A 25,960-nucleotide genomic window follows, 5' to 3' on the forward strand; every position below is an offset into this window, starting at 1 on the left:
GCTGGGAGCCATTTAGAACCAGGCAGGATCTTTCTACAAAACCAGACCTCCCATATAGAAGGAGAAAATGAAAGCTCGGTGGGTAGGGCTGCCAGTAACCACAGTACCTGTGCGGCCGGGACAGGAAGAGATGAGGTTAAAGGTCAGCCTGGGTTTCACAGTGAGACCCTGTGCTGGTGAGCCTTCTGCTGCCCTGACAGAAACAGTGAAAGACAGGAAGAATTTTTCTCTGGTTAATGGTTTATGCAGTGGTTCTCGGACCTCTGAACCCTGTGATCCTTTAATCCAGTTCCTCATGCTGTGGTGACCCCCCAGTCATAAAATTATTTTCATTGCTACTTCATAACTGCAATATTTCTATTGTTATGAATCATAATGCAAAGATCTGTGTTTTCTGGTGGTCTCAGGCAATCACTGTGAGAGGTTGAGAACCCCTGGCTTAGGGGGATACAGCCCCTGCCCCCCAGGCACCAAAGGCATGCTCACAGCTATGGCAGTGGCCAGCAGCTGGCCGCATGGCTTCAGCAGTCAGGAAGCGAAGGGCTTATGTAGGAAGCACACCCAGCCTGAACCCCCTCAGCCGTACCTTAGGTCACACATCTGACAGCTGGGCCCACACCCAGAGAGTTCAACCATCTTCCAAGTCAGGACTGCTGGTTGGGAACCAAGCATTCAAACACAGGCCTGCCCACAGGGAACATTCCATATTTAAACTGTAACAGGCCCTGTCTACAAACCAACAGAGGCTGGGCAGGAGAGACAGGTCTGACAGTACAGACCTTGCTGCACAAGTTGGTAAACAGAACCCGCAGAGCTGGAGTGAGGTGGGGACAGGTGTTTAGGGTACACTGCCTCTCCAGCCTTGACTTCTCTGTGATCTCTAGGCTGACTAAAGGCACAGTCAAAAGTGCAAGGTCTACAGGGTCTGGTGGGCCGTTACCGCCTCCCACACTAGCGCCTCCGGAAGAAGCGGAGGGCGGCTGTAGTGGCGGTTCATGAAGGCCCGTGGGGAAGGGGGCTGGTAAAGAGAAGGGGAAGAGAACAACCAGGGGGAATGGCCCCAAACCACTCTGCCAGGCTGGCATGGCCCCAGAGCAATGGTGATGAAGGGAATTTATTACTTTCTGTGTTGTACCTGATTTCAAGGGGTTTTATTACTATGAAATACAAGTCATCTAATGTCCTAGGGAGGGAAGGAGGAAATAAATCCTGCCTGGAGCAGGGCTGGAGGAGATTCTAGGGTTTAAGGACAAACAACGGAGAGTTTCCCACTTGTAGTGGCCATCTATATCCTGAGCATAATGAAGTCGCCCCTCCTGGGAGGGGCTCAAAGCTCTGGTCACAGATGATGACTTCTCTCTGCATCTTCCAGGGAGCTGGCACTTAAGCCTTGCGAAACAAAGGCTTGTTCATCTGCAGCTGAAAAGACGGGAAGGACTGCAGGGCCATGGTGTGGCCATATTTTAGTGAGAGCCCTGAACACGGCAATGGGAACGTTTCCCGCATCTGCCCCAAACAGGAGTGGCGGGACTAGTGACAGGCCAGGTGAGAGTGGAGGGATGGGCTGTGAGGAGGCTCTGGTCTGGCATGGGTGGTTTTCCTTTGGGGTCCTCTCTGGGGAGGAAGAACCCCCTGATCTGATCCTTTGACCTCAGTTGAAGTTTCTCCCCTAAATGAAGTTGGAAAGGAAAAGCATTTCATTGTCAAAGTCCAGGAGAGATGGGGGTTGATGTTCACATTTCAACAGGACAAAAGGAAGGAAAGGAGACAAGGCAGGCCCTGCCAAGGGGCTAAGTTTGTGAATGGTGGGTCCGCAGGAAGAGGAGGATGGGGAGTTTGGGTCCATCTGTGAGTTGCAATAATAGGAAATTAGCCTAGAAACCAACAGCAGAAAAGCCCAAGGTCTTGGGTCTGCTTGAAAAACAGGAACAAAGTTTTCTTGTTTGTTTGGTTTGTGTGTGTGTGTGTTGGGGGGGGCTTCAATATACATGGGCATTTTACCTGTGTGTCTGTGCACCATGAGCATGCAGTGCCTGAGGAGGCCAGAAGAGGGCATCAGATCTCCTGGGAATGGCGTTACAATGGGTTATGAGCCACTGGGAATGGAGCCCTGGCCCTCTGGAGAGCAGTCAACCACTGAGCCATCTCTCCAGCCCCATAATGAGTGTTTTTAAAAGAAAAATGTCAGTGTTTCTAATTCAATATAGGCAGAAAACGAGAAGGGGAGGAGGAGGAGGGAAAAGTGGAGGGAAAGAGGGGGACGGGGGGGGGGTTGGTTGGAGAGCAGGGGGAAATTGCTGTCAACATTAGGGCAAAGTCTCTCTGAAGCACAAGCTTCTGTGACCGAGGAAAGTGAAGGCATCACCGGCAATAACTCATCCTAGAAAGGGAGAAAATCTTGGGTCCAGCAATTGTGCAGAAAGCTGGTGCGGCGTGCAAGCAGCTATTTTCTCGTAATCACGCCGCTGTCATGTAGAGCAGTGCATGAAAAAAGCGTTAGGATAATTTACTGTGGCTTATGAACAATAAATTAACAGGCTGGCTTGCGAGTTTGCATTTCCTGCTAATACAATGCCTCCTGGGGGTCACTGGCAAGGAGGCTGTCAGGTAGACAGTGCCAGCGACAGGCATTTCGCTGTGAGGGCACCAAGTGGCAAAGGGGATGACATCACCAGAGCGTCTGCACTCACAACTGACCTCTGAGTTCAGACAGGGCTTCAAGAGCCCATGCCTAACGTGGAGCAAGCCCAACGTTTCCTCTCTCCCAGACCCAGGAAACACACACTTGTCTTCAAAGCAATTCCTTTGTTTTTGAGAATAAGATCCCCAAATGCCATCCAACCTTGACTGGTGGAAGCCAGGCTCCTCACTGAGGTCATAAATTAGCCATCACTTGCGGAGTTGAAGCCTGGCAGTCTGAGAAGAGGCCCCAGGGTTTTCATGACCTCAGCAAATCATTCCTCTGCTCTCAGGAAGGCAGAACTCAGGGCACGTTGTCCAGATTTTTATGGCTGAGTGTGGTAGCACAAAGTTGTTAATCTCAGCACTTTGGAGGCAGAGGCAGGAGGCTTGCTGCAAGTTTGGAACCAGCTTCAGCTACAGACTGGCTTCTAGATCAGCCAGGGCTACACAAAAGACAAAACAACAAATAAACAAACAAACAAACCAAAACATAAAGAAACCTGGTCAAAACTCTTCTTTCATAAAATCTTGAGTAGGAACACACTATGTAAAAAAGAAACATCAAATACAGCCGGCTGGAAAGAGGGATAGCCTGGGACAAAGCTACAGGGAATACTCTTTTGCTAAGAGCATCTCTGGGCCTCAGAGCCTAGAGGACAGTAATCCCAAATCCCCTGACCCCTCTGTGGAGAGTGAAGTGGTGGAGAAGGGGAAAGCTTGGGGCAAGCAGGTAAATCCGGAAGCCTCCTTGCACTCCCTGTGAACAGACGCCGCCCCACCGCGGTGTCGGGGAAGAGGAGAGGAAAAAGGCACCCCTGCTCTTTTCTTTCACTTTCTGCCCATTCAATTTGATATTGCACCCAGCTGCTGCCGGGGTGGCGGGTGAGTCTGCGGGGAGCCTCAGGGGCCAGAAGAGGCTAATGGAGACTGTGCCCGGGCCAGCTGGTCTACTCAGAGGGTGGGAAGCTGTGGGGGAGGGGTTAGGTGACCGCTTGGTCACTGCTATTATCACTACAGCTGTGGGGAGCAAGACTTGAATTCTAATAAGCGGAGCCCCAAGCGTTCAATACAACTCTGGTTGGTACTGGAGCTTTATCTGGGAAGGAGAGAGGGAGGGAAGGATGGAAAGGAACTCCCACAGTGACTACTGCTGTATGCAGGGGTGCAGGTATCTTGGGGACAATCATAGGCCATTCCTGTCCCCTCAATATAGACACCTGCGAAAATTCGCATACTACAACCTCACACTGCAGTGAACAGCGGTGGATGAGGAAGGTGCCCGTGGGTGGCAGAACAGGTCATTCAATGGCTGGGGACAGTCCCTCTAGGAAGGCAATGGGAAGTTCAGGGAAAGAGCGCCATCTTGTGGCAGGGCTGCTTCTCCCTTGTAGGTGGCACCAAGGCAAGGGCTTCATCCAGCCCACTTCCTTGCTGTCAAAGGGCTTATGACTTGGAATTGCCTCACGACTGAAGAAAGACAAGGGGCATGCCTGTTTCTCAGGTGACGCTCCACAAGCAGACAGAGTGGACAGCTGCTCCTAGTGGGTTGACTGGCTGTGACGGTGAGTTGTTTGGTCTCCCCAAGGGGACACACATGCCCCAAATCGGAGACACCCCGCCTCCCGCCCCTCACAGGCAGCCCAAGTGAGGGGCCCTCCCTGGGCAGGATGTGCCCCGGTAAGGAACAGTCAAGAGGAGGCTTCTGGGTCCTGGAGGCCTAAGGTGTGGTGTCAGAATGCCCGGGTTTCAGAAAACACGTGTTCTGGGACGTGATGTTTCTTATGTCTTTCTCTCTGCTCTACTTCAAGTCCAGACAGAGTAGTGGATTGCAGTGAATTCAGCCGAGATCCAGCAGAGGCCTGGGGAAGGGCAGGGTCCCTCTCAGCTGCCACCGTATCTGCTTCTGCCTATGACTGAGATGTGATCACAGGATAAAGGCACCACTGGGTGTCTGGGAATGACAGGCGACTTAAGGCAGTTTGGAGTGTGAGGACACGCCTGGACTGGAGGGGAGGAGAGGAACTAGCTCCTATTCCAGCAAGGAGCTGCTCCGAGCATAGCGACCTTCGGGGAACTGTTTCCTCCTGCTGAAGAATGCTAGGACAGACGGGAGAGGTGACGGAGACGTGTGGGCCCTCCACCGGGAGAGCCACTTGGTAATGTCAGAGCCTGGGGCTGTGTATGGGGCCCTCAATGGGCAGAGCATTTCCAGACTTCAGGGCCAAGCCATTGCCAATGCTCGCACTCATCCCCACAGAGGACAGGTTCCAGTGCAACAGGGTAGGGTGGGTGAGAAGTCTGTGGCTTTGTCTTCTGTGAACTCTAATGCAAAACGAGCATGGGGAAGCCAGCTGTGGCGGCACGGGCCTGCAAATCTCAGTGTTCTAGAGCAAGAGGACATCAAGTTTAAGGCCAACCTGGGCTACCTGAAGAGACTCTTACCAGACGGCTTACCTGCCTGGCATGTCCAAGGCCCTGGGTTCGATACCTGGCTCTGCCGGGGTGTGGGTGTGGGTGTGGGGAGGGCTGTCAGATCCATGATGCCCCTGAGGTGACTTTTCTTCTGCCAGCTCCTTTGTTCTCAAAGTCCTAGGTGGGATTCTCTATGGAGAACTAAGCTGCACATCTAATCTAAGCCTTTCTTATTTGGACACCAGGAAGGAGAGAGATTCCAAGTCTGCCATGTTTGCCTGGTGAGAGGCGGCAAGAAGCTGACACACATGCACCGGGGACCCCACCTCTGGCTTAAAGAAGTGAGCGGGGGGAGGGTGGTGGTGGTGGTGGGCAGTGGATTCCATCGTGGGCCAGGATTGGCAAGAGGCTGGACCTCCAGTGCTCCCAGTTTTCTGCCTCCTGCCCGGGGCTGAGAGTGGGGCACTGGGTGTGTGGGCTGGGCAGCCTGTCTCCCGGGAGCTCTCTGCTGCAGGCAAGGCAGGCTTGTTACAGGATGCTCAGACTCTGCCCGCCTCTCCTTTGAAGTCCCTGGGTGCTTCTCCTAGAGGGAGAAATCACAGCAGACATCTCTCAGGCCAGCCGGCTGCCTCTGGTACCTGAATGTGTTTTGACTTGGGAACAAAGTACTCCACAAAATGAGTCCCCACATCCAAGCTGGCTTTGAGCTGTGATCTCAAATTAGAACCTTTCAAGTTATTTCACATTTGGCCAAACAGGGTTCTTCCGTTTCTTGTTTATCCCCCTTTTCTTATGAAAAAAATGCCAACCTAAAAGGCTGGGCACCAGTGAGTTCTGAGGCGACCACACCGTAGCTTGCTGGGTGACTGAATCCATCGCTGATTACACCTCCTTCTCTCCGAGTGAGCTGGGCCATGCAGGCACGGGGGATCACACTGGGCCATCCAGAGGTCTATGAGCTTTGCTCCTGGCACCAATGCCGGGCATGCGGCCAAGACAGCCTTTACCATCTGGGGCAGCCACTGCTCAAATCATCAGAGATAAAGAATCAGAGTAGCCGTGCTCAAGCTGTGGGTCCCGACCCCCAAAGTCCTTGGAAAACAGAGATGTTTACATCATGATTCACAACAGTAGCAGAGTTACAGTTATGAAGTAGCATCGAAAATAATTTTATGGTTGGGGGTCAGCACAACACGAGGAACTGCGTTAAAGGGTCACAGAGTAAGGAAGGTTGAGAACCGCTGACTAGAGCCATCTGCTTGCACCTCTTGGGGATAATGCAACAGACAAACACACCAACTCTCTGGAGACGACCCATCCACTGCAAGCAGCCCACCAGCACAGCCCCCTCAGTCCTCTCGGAACCGGGAAGGCCTCACTTTGGTCTCAGAGCTGGCAGCCGGTGCCCTAGATGACTGACAGGTGGGGTATTCTGAGCCCACCTCCGCCTACAGGGACTGCGGGGCTCACCTGGAGCAGCCAGAACTACAGGCACCCCAGAGCAGCAGAGATCTTAAGTCACTAACTCATCTCTGGGTCTTGCAGACTCCACAGCAGCTAAGCATAAAAACATTTGCTGAATGAATACATGAATCTCACAGGCATTTAATTAAACAGCAAACAGCGCTCGTTTGAGTGTCTTTCTTTTCAAAGCCTGATCTCACTGACTGTGTGGTGTTTGCCAGAGGGAATCATGGCCCCACACTTTATTTCTAGAGTACTACTGAAAGAAGGACTTCCAACCGCAGGTCCAGGTCCTCGGACTCAGCAGTGAGGGACTGACTGCCAGTGTGATGTGACAAGTCCTCACTTCACCCCCATTCCGTGATGGACTATACTGCCCTCTTAAAACAGGCTCACAGAGAGTGCCTGTGGTCTCAGATGACGGGGATGTCTTTTTGTGTGTGTTTCTCTTATTGGTTGATGAATAAAGCACTGTTTGGCCAATGAGGCGGGAAGATAGGAGGGGCTAGGAGAGGAGGAGAAGTCTGGGGAAGGTAGGCAGGAGAGCCTGCCAGAACAGTCGCCATGTAGGAGGCAAAGAAGTTGCAGGTCCGGCATTCTCCGGTAAGCCAAGACCACGTGGAAATACACAGGTTAGTAGTTAGATTAATAATTAAGACAGAGCAAGCCAATAAGAAGCCCTAGTCATCGGCCACTAACTTTATAATTAATATAAGTCTCTGTGTGTTCATTTGTGGCTGAAGCGGCAGCAGGGCCTGAAAACTCATGCTTACTTACACTCAGAAGAGACTATGGACAATTGAACAGTGTTAGGACAGTTAAAGAGTATGTGGGGACTTCAGAGGTTGGACTGAATGCCCTTTGAACTAGGAGAGAGGACTGAGCTTAGAGGGACCAGGGACAGAAACTGTGGTTTGGTTGTGAGCCTAGCCTTTAACGGCTGAGCCATCTCTCCAGCCCGAAAACTGTGGTTTTAATATAAAATGTGTATAGGAGGATTGGTGTGTCTAAATACCTGGTGTGTAACCAAAAGGCGGGAACCTTAGGAGGCAGAAACTTCCTGTAGCCAGAGGGTAACTGGGGGTGGGCCTTGTGATTTCACAGCCTGATGTCACTTCCTGCCTCTTCTCTGCTTCATCAGTGCCTCACTCTCCAGCCATGGTGCCTTCTCATCTCAATGCACCATGTCCCCTCAAAGTGTAAGCCCCAGAAAAACCGTCCTTCCCCGCAAGGAAGAGAGCTGCGGGGACAGTGAAGACTACGAATGGAGATTTTAAGTATGCAGAAGCCATAAGCCACAGATTCGGAATTCTAAGTTCATCTTTCAGTCATCCATCCTTTCGACCTTGCCGCTTGCCTGGAATACCCATGGTCACACGATCCACTGTCCCTAATCCACCATTTGGGAAAACTGTTGCCATGAATTTCTGCAACTAGATATGCACAGCGCACAAACCACTTCTAGGCCATGTGGAAGCCTGGATGACAAGAGAATGTCCCAGACACTAAACAGTCCTTTCGGAGAAAGAGAACACTTTTCTGCAACCACACACGGTTGGCCTTCCACACAGTCCCAGCGTTTTAGGAATTCTAGACAGTTTTTATCTTCTTCTCCTCAACTGTGTGTCCACCGGATTCCCTTGAGCCACTACCTGTACAGTTCCCTCACTTGTCTGATGCCCACACTCCCGTTCTCGAAGCCCTTGGGCCAGCAGCCTCCATGCGCTAAGGCATCCACACAGTCTGGGGAGCTCTGTGCAGCTTCCTGCTCAGAGTCTGAGAAATAACGAGCCAGGCGTCTCTGGTAGACATTTCACTTTTCAGTGGTACCTCCCCCTGCCCCTACCCTCCCACTCTTCCCCAGAGCAGCTCTGATGCGCCCTTTGGTAAAGCAGCTGTGTGTGCGGATGCGCAGACTATAGCAACAACGTGGGTGTCTAGATGGTGACGTCTGCCTTGTTCTCCCACTAGACTGCCAACTCTGCAAACAACCGAATTACATCCTTCCCTTTCCATGCAGTTCCCCAGGGCCTGGGTCAGTGCTACTCTGGGCCTCGGAGAGTTCAGGAAAGAGGTAGCAGAGTTCTCGGCACCCGGAAGTGGGAGACTGCTCATGCTCACTAACGAAGATGTTTTGCAAACTTAAGATTTGGATTCAGCATAAGTATGTATGGGAAACAGACAGACCGAGGTGACAGTGACAGACATCAAAGGGCCTGAGAAGGGAAAGAATTAAGATGCAGCCACACGAGGACAAACACACACAGACCTACAAAAGATGCCAACGTATGAGGACCCGCAAGGAACCTTCCTCGCCCAAATAGATCAACATAGTCATCTGCTACAGCAGTGTTTACGGCTTTGTGTTCACAGAGGCCAAATCACATGATAGGAACCCGGGAACACAGGTGTCTTCCAGAATGTGTCCCCTGTCAGTCAGAGGAGTTTACCAGTGCAGGGTTTCAAATGCACAACCTTCAGAATGGTCCACGCAACCCTTGACGGAGCCACCATGGCTTTTCCTTCCTCATGATCACCTCCTCATGAAGCCTGACCTTGACGATGGGGTCACTCAGATGCTGTCTTCACCCCACGAGGGAAGCGGGGCCGTGTGTAGAAGGGGTCACGCATGAGGGTCTGCACAAATCCTGCCATCCACCAAGGTGTCACTGCCTCAGTCAGAAAGGGACCAACGATCTCTGCCTAGCTCCCTTACTGAAACAGGGCTCCTCTGTAGCCAAGGATACCTGGTTCTGCTGGGAGACAGCAGTAAATGCCAACAGCCTCCTTCCAGCATATCTCTAGGGGGCAACTAGGCTAGAAAGACAAATTCCTTCCCATGCAGCAATTGTTTTGATTTCTCAACTTCAAAAATGACCGTAAAAGTATCAGAATCATCTTTCTGTTAGACTGTAAGGCAATCTGAACCGATTAATTAGACAAGACCCCTGGCTTCAAATGACAGAGGCCCAGGCTTGAGGCCCAGCCCCGGCATGTACTCGACCTGCCTGAGCTTTTAGCAGCCTGTGTTTGCTCATCATCAGATGGGGCGTAGAGCAGAAAAGGCACGTCACAGGGACCAAAGGACACAGTGGTGAGAGTCTGGCACGTAGCTCGCCAGCTCTCAGAGTTAACTGGCCATTGTTAACGGGAGGTATTTCCAAACACAGCTGAGAACACGCAGACACTGGAGAGCAACTGAACAATCCAATAGTGTCACGACACATGAGCCTTAAATCCTGGACACTTTATTCATTGTCGTAATTTATTTAGGGTGACTTTATACCTAAATCTAAGAGTTATGGCAGACTAATACTAGGTGTACTTCCTTAAAAATATTAAATCTGGCTATTACACAGAGAGACCCTATCTCACACAAAAACAAAACAAAACAAAAAACAAAGAAGAGAGAAATTGAATTTGTTATCATGCTGAAGCCTTATAGTTCCATGAAGTATGATCAATACCACTTCCTAGTCTATTCTATTCAGATTTTCATTATTTTAAATCCACTGTGTGTGTGCCCCCCCCCACACCACACACATGAGAGCAGGTAGGCGGAGACTGGAGGCAAAGGATTCCCCTGTAGCTGGAGTAACGGGCGGTTGTGAGCTACCCGACATAAGTGTGGGAACCAAACTCAGGTCCTCTTAAGAGCAGTGTGTGATCTCAGCCACTGAGCCAACTCTTCAATCCCATTTTATTATTTTTGAGATGCAGCGTTTTTGTTTTGTTTTGTTTGTTTGTATTTTGTTTTTCAAGTCAGGGTTTTTCTGTAGCTTTGGAGCCTGTACTGGAACTCACTCTGTAGACCAGGCTGAGCTTGAACTCACAGAGATCCACCTGCCTCTGCCTCCTGAGTGCTGGGATTAAAGGTGGGCGCCACCAACGAGATGTAGTTTTATGTAGCCAAGGTTGGCCTTGACTCACTGTATAGCACAGGGTGGCCTTGAACTCTCAAGTCTCTTGTTTGGACCTCCTGAGTGATGGGATACAGGTGTGACACCACACCTGCTTTATGTGGTATTGCGGATCCAACCCCAGATACTAGGCATGCTGCACAAGCAACTGTGCAGGCTGAGTTCGGGGCAGCTGAAGTGCCATGCATGAGTGACAGGTCCTCTGATGGTGGGAGGCTGGGTTTAAGTGAGAGGTGAGGAGGTTGGGGAAAGCTTTTCACAGTTCCGCTTGTCCACACCCGCTCACTGCTGGCATCAGGACACTAACGGATTTAAAAGGCCTCCACCACAGCACACGATACATAGCGCAGCTAGGTAGCTTTTACTATACCACGAGGAAAAATCAAATTATGTGAAACATGTGCTTCACACGACAGGGAGAAGGGGAAAGGTGGGTGACCTTTCCTGTGAGGGGTGGGTTGCCAGGGAGTGCTGATCTACGCTGCAATGAAAAATAAGCAATGCAGCGATGCTTAAAAATGAAAAGGAAGAATTAAAACACTGTCACTTCCTGGATGACTTTCCCATGAAGCTTTCTATTTTATTCAGACCCAGTGCTTTCATTTTTACTGTTTGATTTTTTTAATAGATAGGATTTTGTTGTGTTGTGCAGTCTCAATCCTCCTGTCTCAGCCTGCTGAGTAGCTGGGATTACAGGTGTGTACCGCTGTGTCTGATCGCTGCTTGCCTGAGTTTCAGTGCGGTCCCGAGTATGGAGTAACCCTTGACTTACTCTGCCTGTGGTGTAGCCTTTGTACGTTTGGCCTCCTCTGCTGCTTTGAAAGGGCTCATAAGCGATTTCCTTGGATATTTTGGAGAGATGGGCATTAAAAGCAAAGATGCCAAAGTACTTAAAGGGTGCGGGGGGGGGGGGGGAGGCTCTGAGTGGCCTTTTTGGCACAGGCAGCCACCCGAAGGGTTTCCAGATCCTTCCTTGGCCAGAGTTGAGGCTGGCAACAGAAACAGCATGTGCTCAGCAATGGGCCTGTTTTCAGCCACCGCCACTGACAGCTCCCCGTTTATAACCTCAGAGCATTGCTTCCAGAAGTTAGATTTTGTTTTATGTCTAGCCATACCATATTCTCTAGGCTCCATAAAAAGCTGCTTTCCAAGTCCCCAGATGAAGCTTACAGAATCTGACTACTTGAAACGCAGTTAAGGCAAATTTGAAAAGATCCTAAAACAGGCATTTCAAATTGATAAAAACATAACAATGGTATCTTCAAACTACCCTTGATTTCTGGTTTTGTGACTAGGGAAAATCCTCCAGGAACTATGAAAGTGGGCCCTTTTGTGAGAGCTCACACTCACCATGGCCCACAGGCAGTATGTGGACAATGGAGAGGTAACTACACTGGAAATAGGGGTGACCTTGCCTCTGGAGACTGGGCTGGCCAGCTTTAACAAACAGAGGTAGAAAAGAGTCAATTGTATTTGAATTTCAGAGTAAACACACACACACACACACACACACACACACACACACACACACACACTTTCTTACTGAATGCTCCCATTGAAAACCTATCTGTTACAAGCAATTCAAGTATACCAGTGTGTCTCAATGCTAACACCTCTACCCTGGCCCCTGCCCCTGTGAACTTTGGGGCACATGGGAGATAGAGATGTGTGGGGATTTTAAGGGATAGCCTAGGACTGTCACAGGATGAATGGCATGGCATGGCCATCCCTCCTTCCCACCTGTTCCACAACTCTTCTCTGGGGAGGCTCCATGGTTCTGGCCACCCCTTCTCTTTAGAAATAAAGTATTCTCTCATCGCTCTACTCCCTTTGGGCCAACCTCCACTCCCCACAGCAAACTCCCAAGCCTACTCCTCCTGATGGTTGCGGCAAGGAAACAGGAAGCTATGCCGCTGTAAACTTGGGAGCACTGGTCTGCTTTGACATGCTATTGTTTTGGACAGGTTTGGAAGGGGCTCTGGAATGGAAGTCCCCCTTGCCTCCCCGTTCTCCGGCTCCCTGCCGCCATTTTCTCATAGAACTCCTCCCCCACCCATCTATTCAAGATGTCAAGAAACACATCAGTTGAAGTCGGGCATTGGTGGCGCACACCTTTAATCCCAGCACTCAGGAGGCAGAGACAGGTGGGTCTCTGTGAGTTCGAGGCCAGTCTGGTCTACAGATCGAAACACATCAGTTGAAACTTCAAGACCAGAGAGAAACCAGGGCTGAAGCTGGATGCTAGACTTCAATGGCAGAGGGTTTTAGGAAGCCCAGGACACTGCCCTGATTCTGGAAATGGAAGGCCAGCCTCCCCACACCCCTCCAAGATAGACCTCTGGTTCCTGGTCTTTAGCAACAAAGCCCTCTAACCACACAGATGTCATGTACAGAAGTCATAAAACGGGGTAGAGATGGCTCTTGCTTTCAGACTTCCAAGAGCGTCTTACAGCCAGACACTTACAGCTTAGCTATAAAGGCATGGGAAAATGAGAGAAACATTGACACAGCAATAAATGAGGGGTGAGCCTGAGATGGCGCCACAATGCCATCTGTTACCATTTGGTGCAGAGAAAGGGAATTTTTGAAGGCATTTCACTTAACTTTGCAGTGTGACATCTGATTATTTCAACTCCTTCTATTTCCCCTTTTCCCCTTAAATCTAAGATGGGCGGGGAGGGAGTGGGTGAGTCTAATGTGGAGTATAGCTCCATGGCAGTGGATGATCTGGACCTAGGCAAGCAAAGGTCACTACTGGCCTTAATGAGATGCCTCCCACCTGCACGTCCACTCCCAAAAAACTAATATGTGTTACCTTCCAGAGCAAGGCACCGGGGTGGGCTGGACGTCCAGATAAGGTTGTGTAAGCATTCGAGATACTCAGAACCCTCGAGTTTGAATCCAGGGAAGCAGCGATAGGCGATCACAGCACCCACGGGGAAGGATGTCTGGAACTCCGAGATGTTCACATAGCCATTGGAAGAGGCCAGAGGTCTCAGGCAGCCTGCGAAACACCAAAGGAAAAGACGAAAGGTCTCCCCCGGGCTGCCTTTGCACTCTCTAGGACTGTCCCTTGGCCGGAAGCCTTGGGCTATGTGGAGACAGATGCTTGCTGGTATATTTGAAATGGTGCCACCAGGGTCAGATACAGGGTTAGCGGGGAAGAGGGGGGAGGCTGGTGGTACACGGATCAGCACATATGCAGGCAGGGAAGCTGTCCCGAATGGAACCTCAGCATCCCTTGAGGGGCTTTTACAAACTCCTGGTGTCCAGGAGAGCCTGGGGGTCACAACATGGTTATGAAGCTCCCCAAGTCATTTACGGTGACATTGGGGATGAGGGCCACTGAGGTGCTCTAGGAGGAAACAGACATTACGATGGCTAGGGGTCTGTGACTTGGGCAGGTTCTGTTCCAAACTCAAGTCACAGGCCAGAATCCTGCTTGGGCTGGTACTGCTATATTTCTGGATGTCTAGTTTTAAGTGAAATAGGTTAGGAGTCTTAAAGTGTGTCCAAGCTTGAGAATTCCCCAGAGGGCTTGATAGACAGACTCCAGGTCTGTCTCAGTGGGTCTCTGTGGAGTCCAAGGATTGCTAATGGCCAGATGGGAGGGAGGACCCTATGGGAAGCACACACACACAGACTTACGATGGCTCTGTACTCCAAACAGAACAAGTCGTGTGCTGTCAGAGGACAAATGGGAAGCTGGACCCTGGGTTCCTACTTGTAAATCACTGCCTGCTTTCGTATCTTGAAGACCGTGTCATTCCTAATGGCACGGAATTCTGTGTGCACCATTCCTGCTGCCACAGGATGGTAGTGAATCTAGTCAGGTCACTGGAGTGCATAATGATGACATTATGGTGGTATTCTTGCAGGGGCAAGCATGTGTTTGAAGCAAATGACGTATAATGAGAACACCCACTTTCCTGTTGAGTTGCCAAGCCCAGGGCTTGTACTCCATGCCCAACGGCCGATGAGCAAGCCCTCCTTCAGAGCTGGTTTTCTTAGACACTGCTTGAGGGGCTCTCTCAGCAGGTTGTGAGGGAAGGTAAGAGAGGCACCAGGGTGCATAACTTAGGGACAAACACAGTCGCTCACACTTGCAACTGTGTGGAACCTACCTCACTGCTGTGCCTGAGGCCATGCAGGTCCACAATCTGAACAGGCCCTGACCCAGAGCCAGTCAGAGTGTTTCTAGACCATCCCCACACCCCCTCAGAGGAACAGAAATCAGCATCTTTTTACTCCATCTCATGGTTTTCTCAATTCCTGCTACTTCAGTGTGTGTGTGTGTGTGTGTGTGTATAGTGTGTGTATGTGTGTATATGAGTATATGTATGTACGTATATATCTGTATATGTGTGCACATGTGTGTATGTGTGTGTGTATGTGTGTGTATATGAGTATAAGTATGTATGCATCTGTATATGTGTGCACATGTGTGTATGTGTGTGTGTCTGCGTGGGGGCTGAAGACTGATGTCAGGGGTCTTCTATTGTTTTTTCTCTTGCTCCCTCCCTTCCTGCCTCCATCCCTCCCTTCGTCCCTCTCTCTTTATCTCTCTTTCATTTTTTTTTGAGATATGGTTGCTCTGTGTGGCCTTAGCTGTCCTGGAACTCACTCTGCCAGGCTGGCCTTGAACTCAGAGAGATCCGCCTGCCTCTGCCTCGAGTGCCAGGATTAAAGGCGTGCGCCACCACCACCTGGCTTCTTTTGAGACAGAATCTTCACTGTACCAGGGGATCACTGTCTCGGCTTGGCTGGCTGACCTAGAGATCGATGGCCCTGTCTCTGTACCCTAGCACTGCGGTATAGACGCTTGCCACCATGCCAAGCCCAGTTTCTGTGGTCCTGGAGATCCTATCTCTTACTGTCCTGCTTGCAGGTACTTTACCTGTGTTAGAAACTCTTAGATGGTTTTTACTTGTCCTGAGCTAAAAACTGGTAATGTTTACAGCAAAATGTGGAGAGTCGGAGAGAGGAGTGAAAACCAAGAAGAAATGGAATCAGCAGTTGAGAAACAGCAGCTAAACCCATTAACAGGAACAAAAGGAAGTCGTGGGATGCTTACACGGTTCAGGTGGCTGACACGTGCTGACCCTGCACTCCTTCCCGGGACGGGGTTCCAGCTACAAGATGCTGGTGGGGAGATGCTGGTCTTCCCCAAATCACAACTGATTCTGCCCCACAGTGAGCAGGACTTGAAATCACTCTCCAAAACCTAAAGTAGCCGCCTCCTACCCCCAAAAGGCTTCTGAGCAGCCCGCCCTTCACTTCACCTGAGGAGAAGGCAGGAGCTCTAATTTGTACTGCTAATCAGCACTGAGAGGGAAAGATACACTATGCTCACTCTTGGTTGGAGACAGCCCATCCTAAATATAACAGCGGGAAACAGGCTTCCACTCAATAGTTCGATGGGATTTCCATTTGCACTTCTGGTAATAGAGAGATGCCTACTGGAGTTTCAGCCCCTGGATCTATAGGTGCAAATAAAGGTTCTAGAGTGAAATGTCACTCTTAAGAGCCAATTACAGTCCACCAGGGGGCTCGGAGAGGTGCCAGGCTGTCTGCAGCTACTTAGGACCCTCCTTCCCGTGTTGTGCCAGCTGGGTGGCCAGAGGGCTGCTGGTGCGGGGGCAGCTGGCAGGACTGTCTCCAGAAGCAAAAGCATACAGGATGGGCTGGGGCCGCAGCACAGCCAGGGCTCCTGCTCGGTGGGATGGAGGGCTCTGAGCAGTGATGGTGTAGGACGGGGCCTGTGGCGTTTGAAGAGGCATATCCTAGTGTAACCAGGTGCAGGCCCATCATCCCAGCTACTTGGGAGACTGATGCCTCCCAAGAGGGTCACGGGTTCAAGGCCTTTCTGGGTTACGGAGTGAGTGTAGGACTCTGTTCGGGGAATTTAGTGAGGCCATTCTGTCAAAATTAGGAGTAAAGAGAAGCAGGGCACTGACCTAGCCTGTGTGAAACCCTAGCTTCAAATCCTAGTAACACCACCAAATAAAAAGGGAAACAAAAGGAATAGGCATTTGGTTCTCTTATTGCTGACCTAGAAAAGTCACGTCTTGAGCAGAATTTGAGAAAGGGAGAGGGACCCAGATTGGCCAGACAGAGCAACAGAGAGGCACGTATCCGAACTCTTTAAAATAATACCCCAAAAGGCCATGGGGAAGAATTCCTAAGGAACACAGTGCATTTAAGCAGTAAAGGGGAAACTAGAAAGGACGAGAGGCCCCAGAGAAAGGGTGTGGAGAAAACAGGGCTGCAGGGAGTGGCTGGAGTCAGAGGTGATTTTCCTCACCCGGGACTCCAGCCCTGGAATGGATTTGTCCCTGGACTGAGTCTGTGGCTAATGATGCTTATTTGCATGGGCAGCCCAACCCCGGCGCCAGCTGCTTGTTTTACAGACAGTCTCTGAACAGATAAATAAAACCCACGTCTCTTTTAGGGCAGGCTAGTGACCCAAGCCACAGGGCAGGGGATGTGACAGTGGCTGGGCTCCCCTGGCTTCCCAGCTCTGAACCCTTTGTTCCTTCTCGGGGCCGAGACTCTCATGTAGGGAAACAATTTATTTCTGACGATGGGGAGCACAAAGCAATGCCAGGTGTGATTTCCAGGCACAAAGTTAGCATTCATCTCAACTGGAACATGCCAGGGCACATCTGAATGCCTCCCTTCTCCCTCCGACTATGAATTATGCATTGGCTTTTTGGTCCTTTAGACCAAGTCACATGTCAAAAAATAAAATCAGAATTAATGTGAACTCAAGGGCTTATTTTCAAAAACAGGTCCCTCTGTATATGGTGGCTGGGGCAGGTTTTAAAAATGAGAAAGGATAAAAGTTTACTGTGTGGTTTGGAAGTATTTGGATGTAATTATCTTTCTGTTTTTCATGCGTTATTAAAAGGGATAACATTATGTAGAGAAAATAGTCCCTGTACGATGGGTTCACTATATTCTCACCACCACTGAAGTATTACACCCTGCAACTTCCATTAAGTAGACAACAATTCATCTGTATGTTCACAGGCCAGTTAGGAAGCCTCCAAATTCTTTTAAATTTATTGTTATTGTTGTTATTATTGTGGGGGGCACACACATGTATGTATGCATGCACTTGGACACACATGTATGTGTGTATGCGTGTGGGCACACATGTGCAAGCCAGAGTGCCTGTGGTGGTTGGTTCTTTCCTACCTTCAACTAGGACATTCCAGAGACCAAATTCAGGCTGGCAAGCGAGCGCCTCCTGCTTAGTCCCTCCACTAGCCCAGTTCTCTCCATTCTTAAACCACTTTTATAGTTTTCTATGGAAAGGGTATGTATGCTGCCCAACATACTAAGGAAAAAGGCCTCTCCTGTCCAGACTGGGAAACCTGGAGCTGAGTCACCATAAGGAGTGATGAAACTCTAAGAGAAGTCACAGAAAGACAGGGAGGACCTAGGTGGGGTGACTGTATTTTTCTGACCTAATGTCTGTTGCTGTGTGACAAGACCATGCACATTTTGCAATGAAGTCACCACAAGTACAGTTGACAACAGCGGCTCCCATCTCATACCTTGACAGATGGGCAAGTTATCCCATGTCCCATCATCACGACATAACGAAACCATGTTGTATAGGTCAGGGTACCGGATCTTGAATCCCTCATGACAGGTGATGATTAACTTTTCTCCGTGTCTATATGTCTTGTTATGAATCTCAGCATCTTCTATCTGGGGGATGCGGCAGTCTGCAATAAAAGATGAATATTACTTTTCTTGCAATGTAAAACAGTCAACAGCTTTACAACGAAGTTCTTATTTTCAGCCCTGGTCTCAAACTACACAACAAACAGATACATGGTACCTCACCTGCCACCAAACGCTGGTGAAAATGACAAGCTCACAGCATGTGTCACAAAACTAACAGAAAGAGGAACCCAGTGTGTAGGAACCACCTCACAAAACAACTTTATTTGCTGCCTACAACACTTTCCTATCTGTGGTAGTTTGAATGTAATTGGCCCCCATCAGCTCATAGGGAGTAGCACTATTAGGAGGTGTGGCCTTGCTGGAGTAGGTGTGGTCTTGTTGGAGGAAGTGTGTCACCTTTGGGGCTGGCTTTGAGGTCTCCTATGCTCAAGCAATGTCAAGTGTGAACTCAGTTCACTTCCTGCTGCCTGTGGATCAAGATGTGGAACTCTCAGCTCCTTCTCCAGCATCATGTCTGCCTGCACGCTGCCATGATGACAATGGACTAAGCCTCTAAAACTGCAAGTGAGCCACCCAAATTAAATGTTTCCTTTATAAAAGTTGCTGTGGTCATGGTGCCTCTTCACAGCAACTGAAACTGTAAGATACTACCAGACGGTTGGTCTTCTGAATAACACTGGAAATGAATGAAGAGCTGGCTGTGTTTTTGGACAGGATCTAACATGGTGTAGCCTGTCATGTGTTGGTTGCCGCGGCCACCCAGGCATGGTGCGGTGCCTGGCCTCAGCCTGATGTGCAGAACAGCATGGAGGCTGCGCTGCCTCTGTGTTTGCTACCGACACTTCCAATCTACAGGTTTGCTCTTCAAAGGGCGCCAGACCAGCACATACTGTGGACAACCTCCCAGGGTTCAGGACGTCTGGGCATGCGATGCCCTCACATGGAGTGGCTGAGACCAAGTGAAAAGGACAGCGGAAGGGAGAAACAGACAAAGGTTAAAGGGGCAGTGAGGGCATGCAGCAAAATGACGAAACACAGCAAAGAGGGCAAGGGGAGTGTCTGCTTCTGGTCCTATCTGCTCACACAACTCACCGTAGAAACAAACCACAGCGCTCCTCACTGCCAAGCTGGCACTCAGCTCATGCTACCTCTGAGCACCTCACAGAGTTGCCGCTTTCAGTCATACTGACCACTGTGCGTGTGTTTTTACCATCGCTCTCTGTTAAATGTTTCTGTTTTTGTTTATTTTATTTTAGTGTTGGGGATAGAAGCCAGGACACCGAGACTGCTGGGTAGATGTCCTATCTCAAGGCTTTGCTGCCAGCCCTGATAAACGCTCTGATCTTAGATGCACATAGGTTTATATGCATGGCCTGGAGATGGGTTACACTCCAAATTTCTGAATTCTTAATATTTTTGAAAACAAGGCAAAAATCTAAGAGGAGTGCTTTTCCTATCAGAACCTTTCTCCAGAAATTCTCCAATGTGCTAAGGGATCTTTGGCTTCTTAGCTGCTCCCCAGAGTCTACTGAATGCACGAAGTGGCTGTTCATCAAGATGCTTCAGCTTGGAATTGCCAGCTCTGAGGTCCCGAGCCCTGGGAGCCCTGGCACAGGTAGGAAGGGAGGACTTCACAGTGGCTGGCAGCTGATACTCTACAAAGGGCCCATCGAGGACATGACAGGGTTGGCACTAGTTTCTCTAGAAGCAGCATGAGGCAGGACACAGCAGATTCCAGAAATCAGGGCATGCGCAATGGAGAAGACTCAGACAAGAAGCCCCCTTGAGAGAGAGAGCAGAGGGCATTCACTGTAGATCATGCAGGTGCATCCTTATCTTTGCCACCGCTAACTTGAGAGCAAGACCCACCCACGTCACTTCGAAACAAGTGACACAGGTCGTCCCTAGCATCTTCCCACTCCCAGAACCATTCAAGCTCCCAGCAAAGGACTGCAGGGAGGAGGTGCTGTCTAAAGTTCCACCAAGAACCCCGGGAGCTCACAGTCCTCTGAGCCCAGCCAGGGGGCTTTGAGCACACCCGGGTGCCCCCTACGGTCTCTGCTGGAGAGCTGTCTACTGGCTTCTGTTTTGCCTCTCATTCACATTAGACCAGGCTGTGGAAAAGAGTGCTCTAACTATTCAAGTTAAACAGACAGTTTCTGAGTTAAAATAGCCTAATTTGCTCCAAATCAACCCCAGAATAATCACAAGGTAACTGACAATTCTCTGCACACCAGTGCTGCCGTCTTCTTAATGGGAAATGTGAATTATGTTTTTCTCAATGGCACTAGGCAGAAATTATTCACAGCAAGTAAAAACACATTTATCAAGGCATCTGTCTGTAAAATCTTGGTGTAAATAGTTTTTGAGGTGATAATGTATATGTCAAAGCAACCATGCCTTCATGGACTTTAAATGTCTTTAAGAATTAGCTAGAAGAGTCTGGAGGTGGCCAGTTTGGGGAGTAAAGTCTATGGACAGAGTGTCCACTTGGACATCACAGCCAGGTTGACGCTGTCTGGTCAGAGGGAGAAGCCCCCAGGTTTTTCTTCCAAGATTAATGTGGGATGATTCACATAGGTTTGGTGTGCTGCAGTGTGTATGTGTGTTGATAATACTCTGGTCAAAAAGAGACTGTGACATACTAACACTTCACTACACGGGAGAACCACATAGCAGTAAGGCTTTGGAGTTCAGGTCCCACTAAAGCAGAGCAAACAGGCTACAGCACGCTCTAGGGCCAAGGGGAAAGCTAGTCCAAACCAGCTCTGACAGACCTTCAACTTCAGCAGCACACAGAGTCATCACAACCACTCTGATCGTTCATGAGCACTACGTGGCAAGGTAAGATGTTGCCTGGAGTAAGTATCTGCCCCTATGAGCTTCAGTGATGGTAAAACAACCATCGACCTCATTTCTAGCAAAGGATCAGGACCTTGAGGATCTGAAATATACGTGTAATCGTCATCAATGCTGGAGTTAGCTTCACAGAGGAATACCGACATTCCTCAGCTTACACAGGAGCCATACCCAGAATAGTTCACTGAAAACTGAAAACATTAAAAGCTGAAAATGGGACTGGGAGAGGGCTCAATCAGCAACATGCTTGCAAGCCTGAAGACCTGAGTTCAATTCCTAGAACCCACAACAGCAGCAGCAGCAGCAGCAATAGTGTAGGCAAAGTGACGTGGTGTACATTTACAACCCTAGAGGGCAGAGACAAGCGGATCCCTAGGGCTCGTTCACCAGGCAGTCTAGCCTAATGGGTGAACTCTAAGCCAATGACAGGCCCTGTCTCAAAAGACCAGGTGGATGGCACTCCTGAAGGATGGCGTTCCAGGCTGTCCCCAGCTTCCACATGCCTGTGCACACACATGTATTGCATCCCACCCCCACCACATGCATGCACACACAACCTACTGAACGTTCCCAGCTCAGCTACCCAGGGCAGGGCAGAGTGTGGGTCACCTTCCTCACTATCTAGAAGCTGGAGCCTGCAGCCATAGATCAGCATCCAAACGGGATTCCCTGCCGTGTATCACTGACCCAGGAAAGCACAACATCCAAAATGTGAAGTAAGGGTTCTACTGAGTGTGCGTCGCTTTCCGCATCTCGGTGAAGCCAAAACATCATTAAGTCGAGTCGTTGTTGAGTCTGGGGATGATCCTCACACAATTTCCTAGGCCACGGAGTCATCCACTCAGAAGAGAAAAAAATCAGCAAGCCACTTCAAACCCACCATTAGCAAAGACTAGATGTGTCTGCCAATATCTGTTTCCATCACACGGAACCCGGCCAGCAGTTAGAACTTAGGCTGGCGAGTCATAAGCGAGCACTTCCAGGGTGCAGCCCGAGGGGTACCAAAGGGTCGCACTCAGAAAAGCCACATCTCGCCGTCCAGCTACTGCTGTACCGTGAGCCTATTAAAGATGGAGATTCAGGGTAACAGACAAGTACAAGAAGGACAGGAAGATCCTAAGGCAGTGCTGCACAGTCACACCGGGTGCAGACGAATTATTAGACTAGTCGGCGGGGGACAGTCCCAGGGGGTGGGCAGGCGCAGGAAGAGTCAAACATTTTTTCAAGATGTTGGGTATATGTAAAATTCATAACCATTCCAGGGAACATGAATGTATGATGTATAGATACATGGGAGCCTTATAATTCACGTTATTATGTTTAAGGCTCCAAATGTCTTGCTGTAAATAATTTGACTTACATTCCCACGAATCGGCATTTGTAAGTCTTACTTAATCATCCTGCTGTTCATGCATTCACTCAGTGACTACTGAGCCCACACTCTAGGTCTATGTATCGTAGGTGTGGAGGACAGAGAAGAAGTCACCATTTCCACTCTTACAGCACCTGCATGGGGGAGGCTTCTAACCGCAAAATTAAGAGACAAATGAACTAGAAAATAACAGACAAATCTCACTACTGCGATGAGCTCATAATATGGTGATAAGATAGGGAGTGACTTGGGGACTCATTTAATTCGAGCAGACAGGCGAGGGGCCTCTGAGGAAATGACATTTATTAAGTTGAGACCTGAATGACAGCACAGATCCAATTACATGTGGATCTGGGAGATTTCAGGCAGAACGGTTAGGTTAGCACAAAGGCCAGAAAGGAGCTTGGGGTCCTAAAACACACCAGAGAAGACCTGTGTGTTTGGAAGACAGCAGCCAACAGGAGGAAGGAAGGACTGGACCACATGGGCCCTGATTAGGACAGGGAGTGGGGTTTTAGTTTAGTATTATGGGACACTATTAGAACCTAAGCATGTAGAAGGGTCTAGATTATATTCTCAAAAGGTTTGTCTTGTGTGCAGTGAAGGATGAACCTTGACCAAACGTATGGTCTTGTCCTCAGGTCTGGGAGGTACCCTCTAAGCTCCTGGAGTGTACCTCAAATACCCATGCTCACCTGGTGGTATTAACACACTATGTAGTGTGATTTGGGACACCAAATACCAGATTAGCTTCTTGGTGGAGTGTGGAGACCAATTTCAGCCCACAGTAGTCAACTGTATCTATATTAAAGAACCCCAATAAAACCCTGGACACTAGTAACATTAGTGAGTCTCCCTGATTGCTGATACCATATACCACTGTTGAAGGACAGGGGCTGTCCCCACAGCTCTGCTGGGGGCTTGTGGCTTCACTCCTGGATCTTACCCTACATACCTTTTCCCTTGGGGGATTTTTTTTCCTATTTTATTTTTTTATTTAAATTAGAAACAAGTTTGTTTTACATGTCAATCCCAGTTCCCTCTCCCTCCCCTCCTCCCCTGCCCCCACCAACCTCCTATCCTATCCCTTTCTGCTCCCCAGGGAGGGCGAGGCCTTCCATGGGGGATCTTTGGAGAGCTGTTATATCAATTGGAGCAGGGTCTAGGCCCTCCCCCCTTGGGGGATTTTAACCCGTGTGTCCCTGTTGTAATACACTTATCCATGAGGATCATAGCTTTTCTAAGTTATGTGAGTTTGACTGAATTATTGAATTTGAAAGTGGCCTTGGAGACCCCCAGATATGCAGTGTCAGACTGAGGGAGGCTATAAGGCCCTGAACTTTGTACCACTGGATGGTATTTTAATTTGCAATCTACTGGCATCCATTAGTGTCTCTGTTTCCTTCAGTACAACTCAGAGTGACCACCCTGACTACTGGCTTATTCAGGAGCAGGCTGCAGAGGCTGGACGGAATCAGCCCAGGAAAGTGATGTCATTATAGACAACCAGCATGGAGCAAGGGAAGGGAGAGGTGGCAGCTATTGCGGACAGAAGGCAGGGGGTGCTGCTGAGAAAAGAGGTGCCAGCCTGTGCGTGGCTGCGCTTCTTAGCAGGGTTGGTTCTGGCTGTTTCTTTCCCCTATAAAGGACACTGACTTTGATGAAACCTGATATAAGAACAGGAGCCTTGTGGCTCTATGTGAATTCTACTGTGGAATCATTAGGTCCCTAAGAAACACACACAGACAGACAGACAGACACATATACACACATGCACACACACACACACACACACATACAGAGGAGGGCTCAAAACAGTTATGGCAAGCACACTCTTTGTGTTTTAAAAAAAAAGGACTTTATTTTCTTTTTTGAGACAGGATCTTGCTACATAGCTGAGCTTAAGGTACTTTTTTGTGTGTATATATATATATATCTGTATATGTATATATTTTAAAAAGGACTTTATTTTCTTTTTTGAGACAGATTCTTGCTACATTGCTGATCTTAAGGTACTTATTTTTGTACTTTTATACTTACAACTTAAGTGGTGAATTTCTGTGAGTACTAGCTGTCCATTCAGCAGGGTGAGACTGTTATCCATTACATATTCTGGAGGATGTATGTAACATTCACAAAGACTGATCACATGGGAAATTCAGTGTCCAGAAATAGCAGGTGATTGAAATTACTGAGCATGTATTTGGGCCACAGTGAAAATAAGACAGAAATGAATTGTTAAAAAAACTCCTATGTTGGAAACTGAGTAGTATCTTCCTAAATAACCCATGGGTCCGATAAAACAACAACATAAAAACAGAAAATGTTTGCATGGAGTAGCAATGGAAATTTGCATATTGTAATGTATTCTATGCAGATAAATCTATGGCTATATATTTCTCTTTAAGCTTAAACACACAGAAAGCCCAGCATGGTTGCTCACACATGCCAATAATCCCAGCACTCAGGAGGCAGAGGCAGGCTGGCCCGGAACTCTACGAGTTTGAGGTTAGTCAGTTAGGGCCACATAGTGAGACTCAAGAAACAAAAGAATATCTAAGTACACGTAGAAAAATGAAATGTTTAAAAAAGTCAAGAACACACACCTTAGAGCTGACTAAGTGGAATTTGCTGATCGGTTGTTCAAGTTTTCTATGTTAGCTGTGTTTTTATTGCAGCTGTGGGCTTGTGCTTAAAGTTCTATTGAATTTTGCTTTATAAATATTAAGGCATGTTACTGGGTATACATGAATTCACGGTTTTCCTTTAGAACTAAAATGAAGATTTCTTAAATGGTACAGAAAATGGATTGATTTAAGGTGATTGAACTTTAAAAAAAAGTACAAGGAAATACATTAAATAAAAGAGTAGATGATAGAGGGCTTTAATGAAGCTAAGAAAGACCAGGCAGACCAAGTATTGGTCCTTTGAAGTCACAACTAACCGTCACTGACAGGGTTTATCATGAACTACATAGTGCACCTGACCATTTAAGGATAAAAAGATAACACTCGGGAAACAGAGGCAGGTGGATCTCTGTGAGTTCTAGGCCAGCCTGGTCTACTGAACGAGTTTCAGGACAGCCTCCAAAGCCACAGAGAAACCCTGTCTTGAAAAGCAACAACAACAAAGATATGGCATTGGCATAGCCTACATTTAAAAAAAATTAAAAGACAGAAAAACAAAGCCTGAAGTCAAAACATTTGAGAACTTAGATGAAGTCAAATTCTTCACGCAGGGTAAGAAATACTATCATTTAGGGACATCGCCAAGTAACACTTATATAAAACATTAAGCAAATCCAGTTTAAATCAGAAAGGCTTCCCACAATGCATACTCCAGACCCAGGATACTTCTCCGTGAATTCTCTGAATATGTGGGTGCAGCAATCTCACTCACACCCTGTGTGAACAAGGTGAACTCTCCTACAGGGCACCGGCATGTTCACGGGGCAGTCTCCCTTGATTATTATACAAGAGGAAAGAATGCCAGAGACGGGAAAAACAGTCAATTCAACCCGCCTCAGCAACACAATGCAGAAGTTAAGATAACA

At 48.7% G+C, this 25,960-nt stretch overlaps 1 protein-coding gene across 5 annotated transcripts in view; it reads right to left on the minus strand.

Annotated features, from left to right (window-relative positions):
- Susd4 (sushi domain containing 4) overlaps positions 1 to 25,960 on the minus strand; it is a 127,367-nt gene that overhangs the window by 18,159 nt on the left and 83,248 nt on the right. For all 5 annotated transcript variants that reach the window (XM_040737431.1, XM_040737432.1, XM_013119197.3 and 2 more), the window contains 2 exons: positions 18,041 to 18,214; positions 13,294 to 13,482 (listed from right to left, as the gene is read on the minus strand). In XM_040737431.1, coding sequence (XP_040593365.1) covers positions 13,294 to 13,482; positions 18,041 to 18,214 — 363 coding nt within the window. The remainder of the gene's footprint in view (positions 1 to 13,293; positions 13,483 to 18,040; positions 18,215 to 25,960) is intronic.

This window comes from Mesocricetus auratus, unplaced genomic scaffold, assembly GCF_017639785.1.
Source record: "Mesocricetus auratus isolate SY011 unplaced genomic scaffold, BCM_Maur_2.0 Super-Scaffold_100676, whole genome shotgun sequence".
Lineage (NCBI taxonomy): Eukaryota > Metazoa > Chordata > Mammalia > Rodentia > Cricetidae > Mesocricetus > Mesocricetus auratus.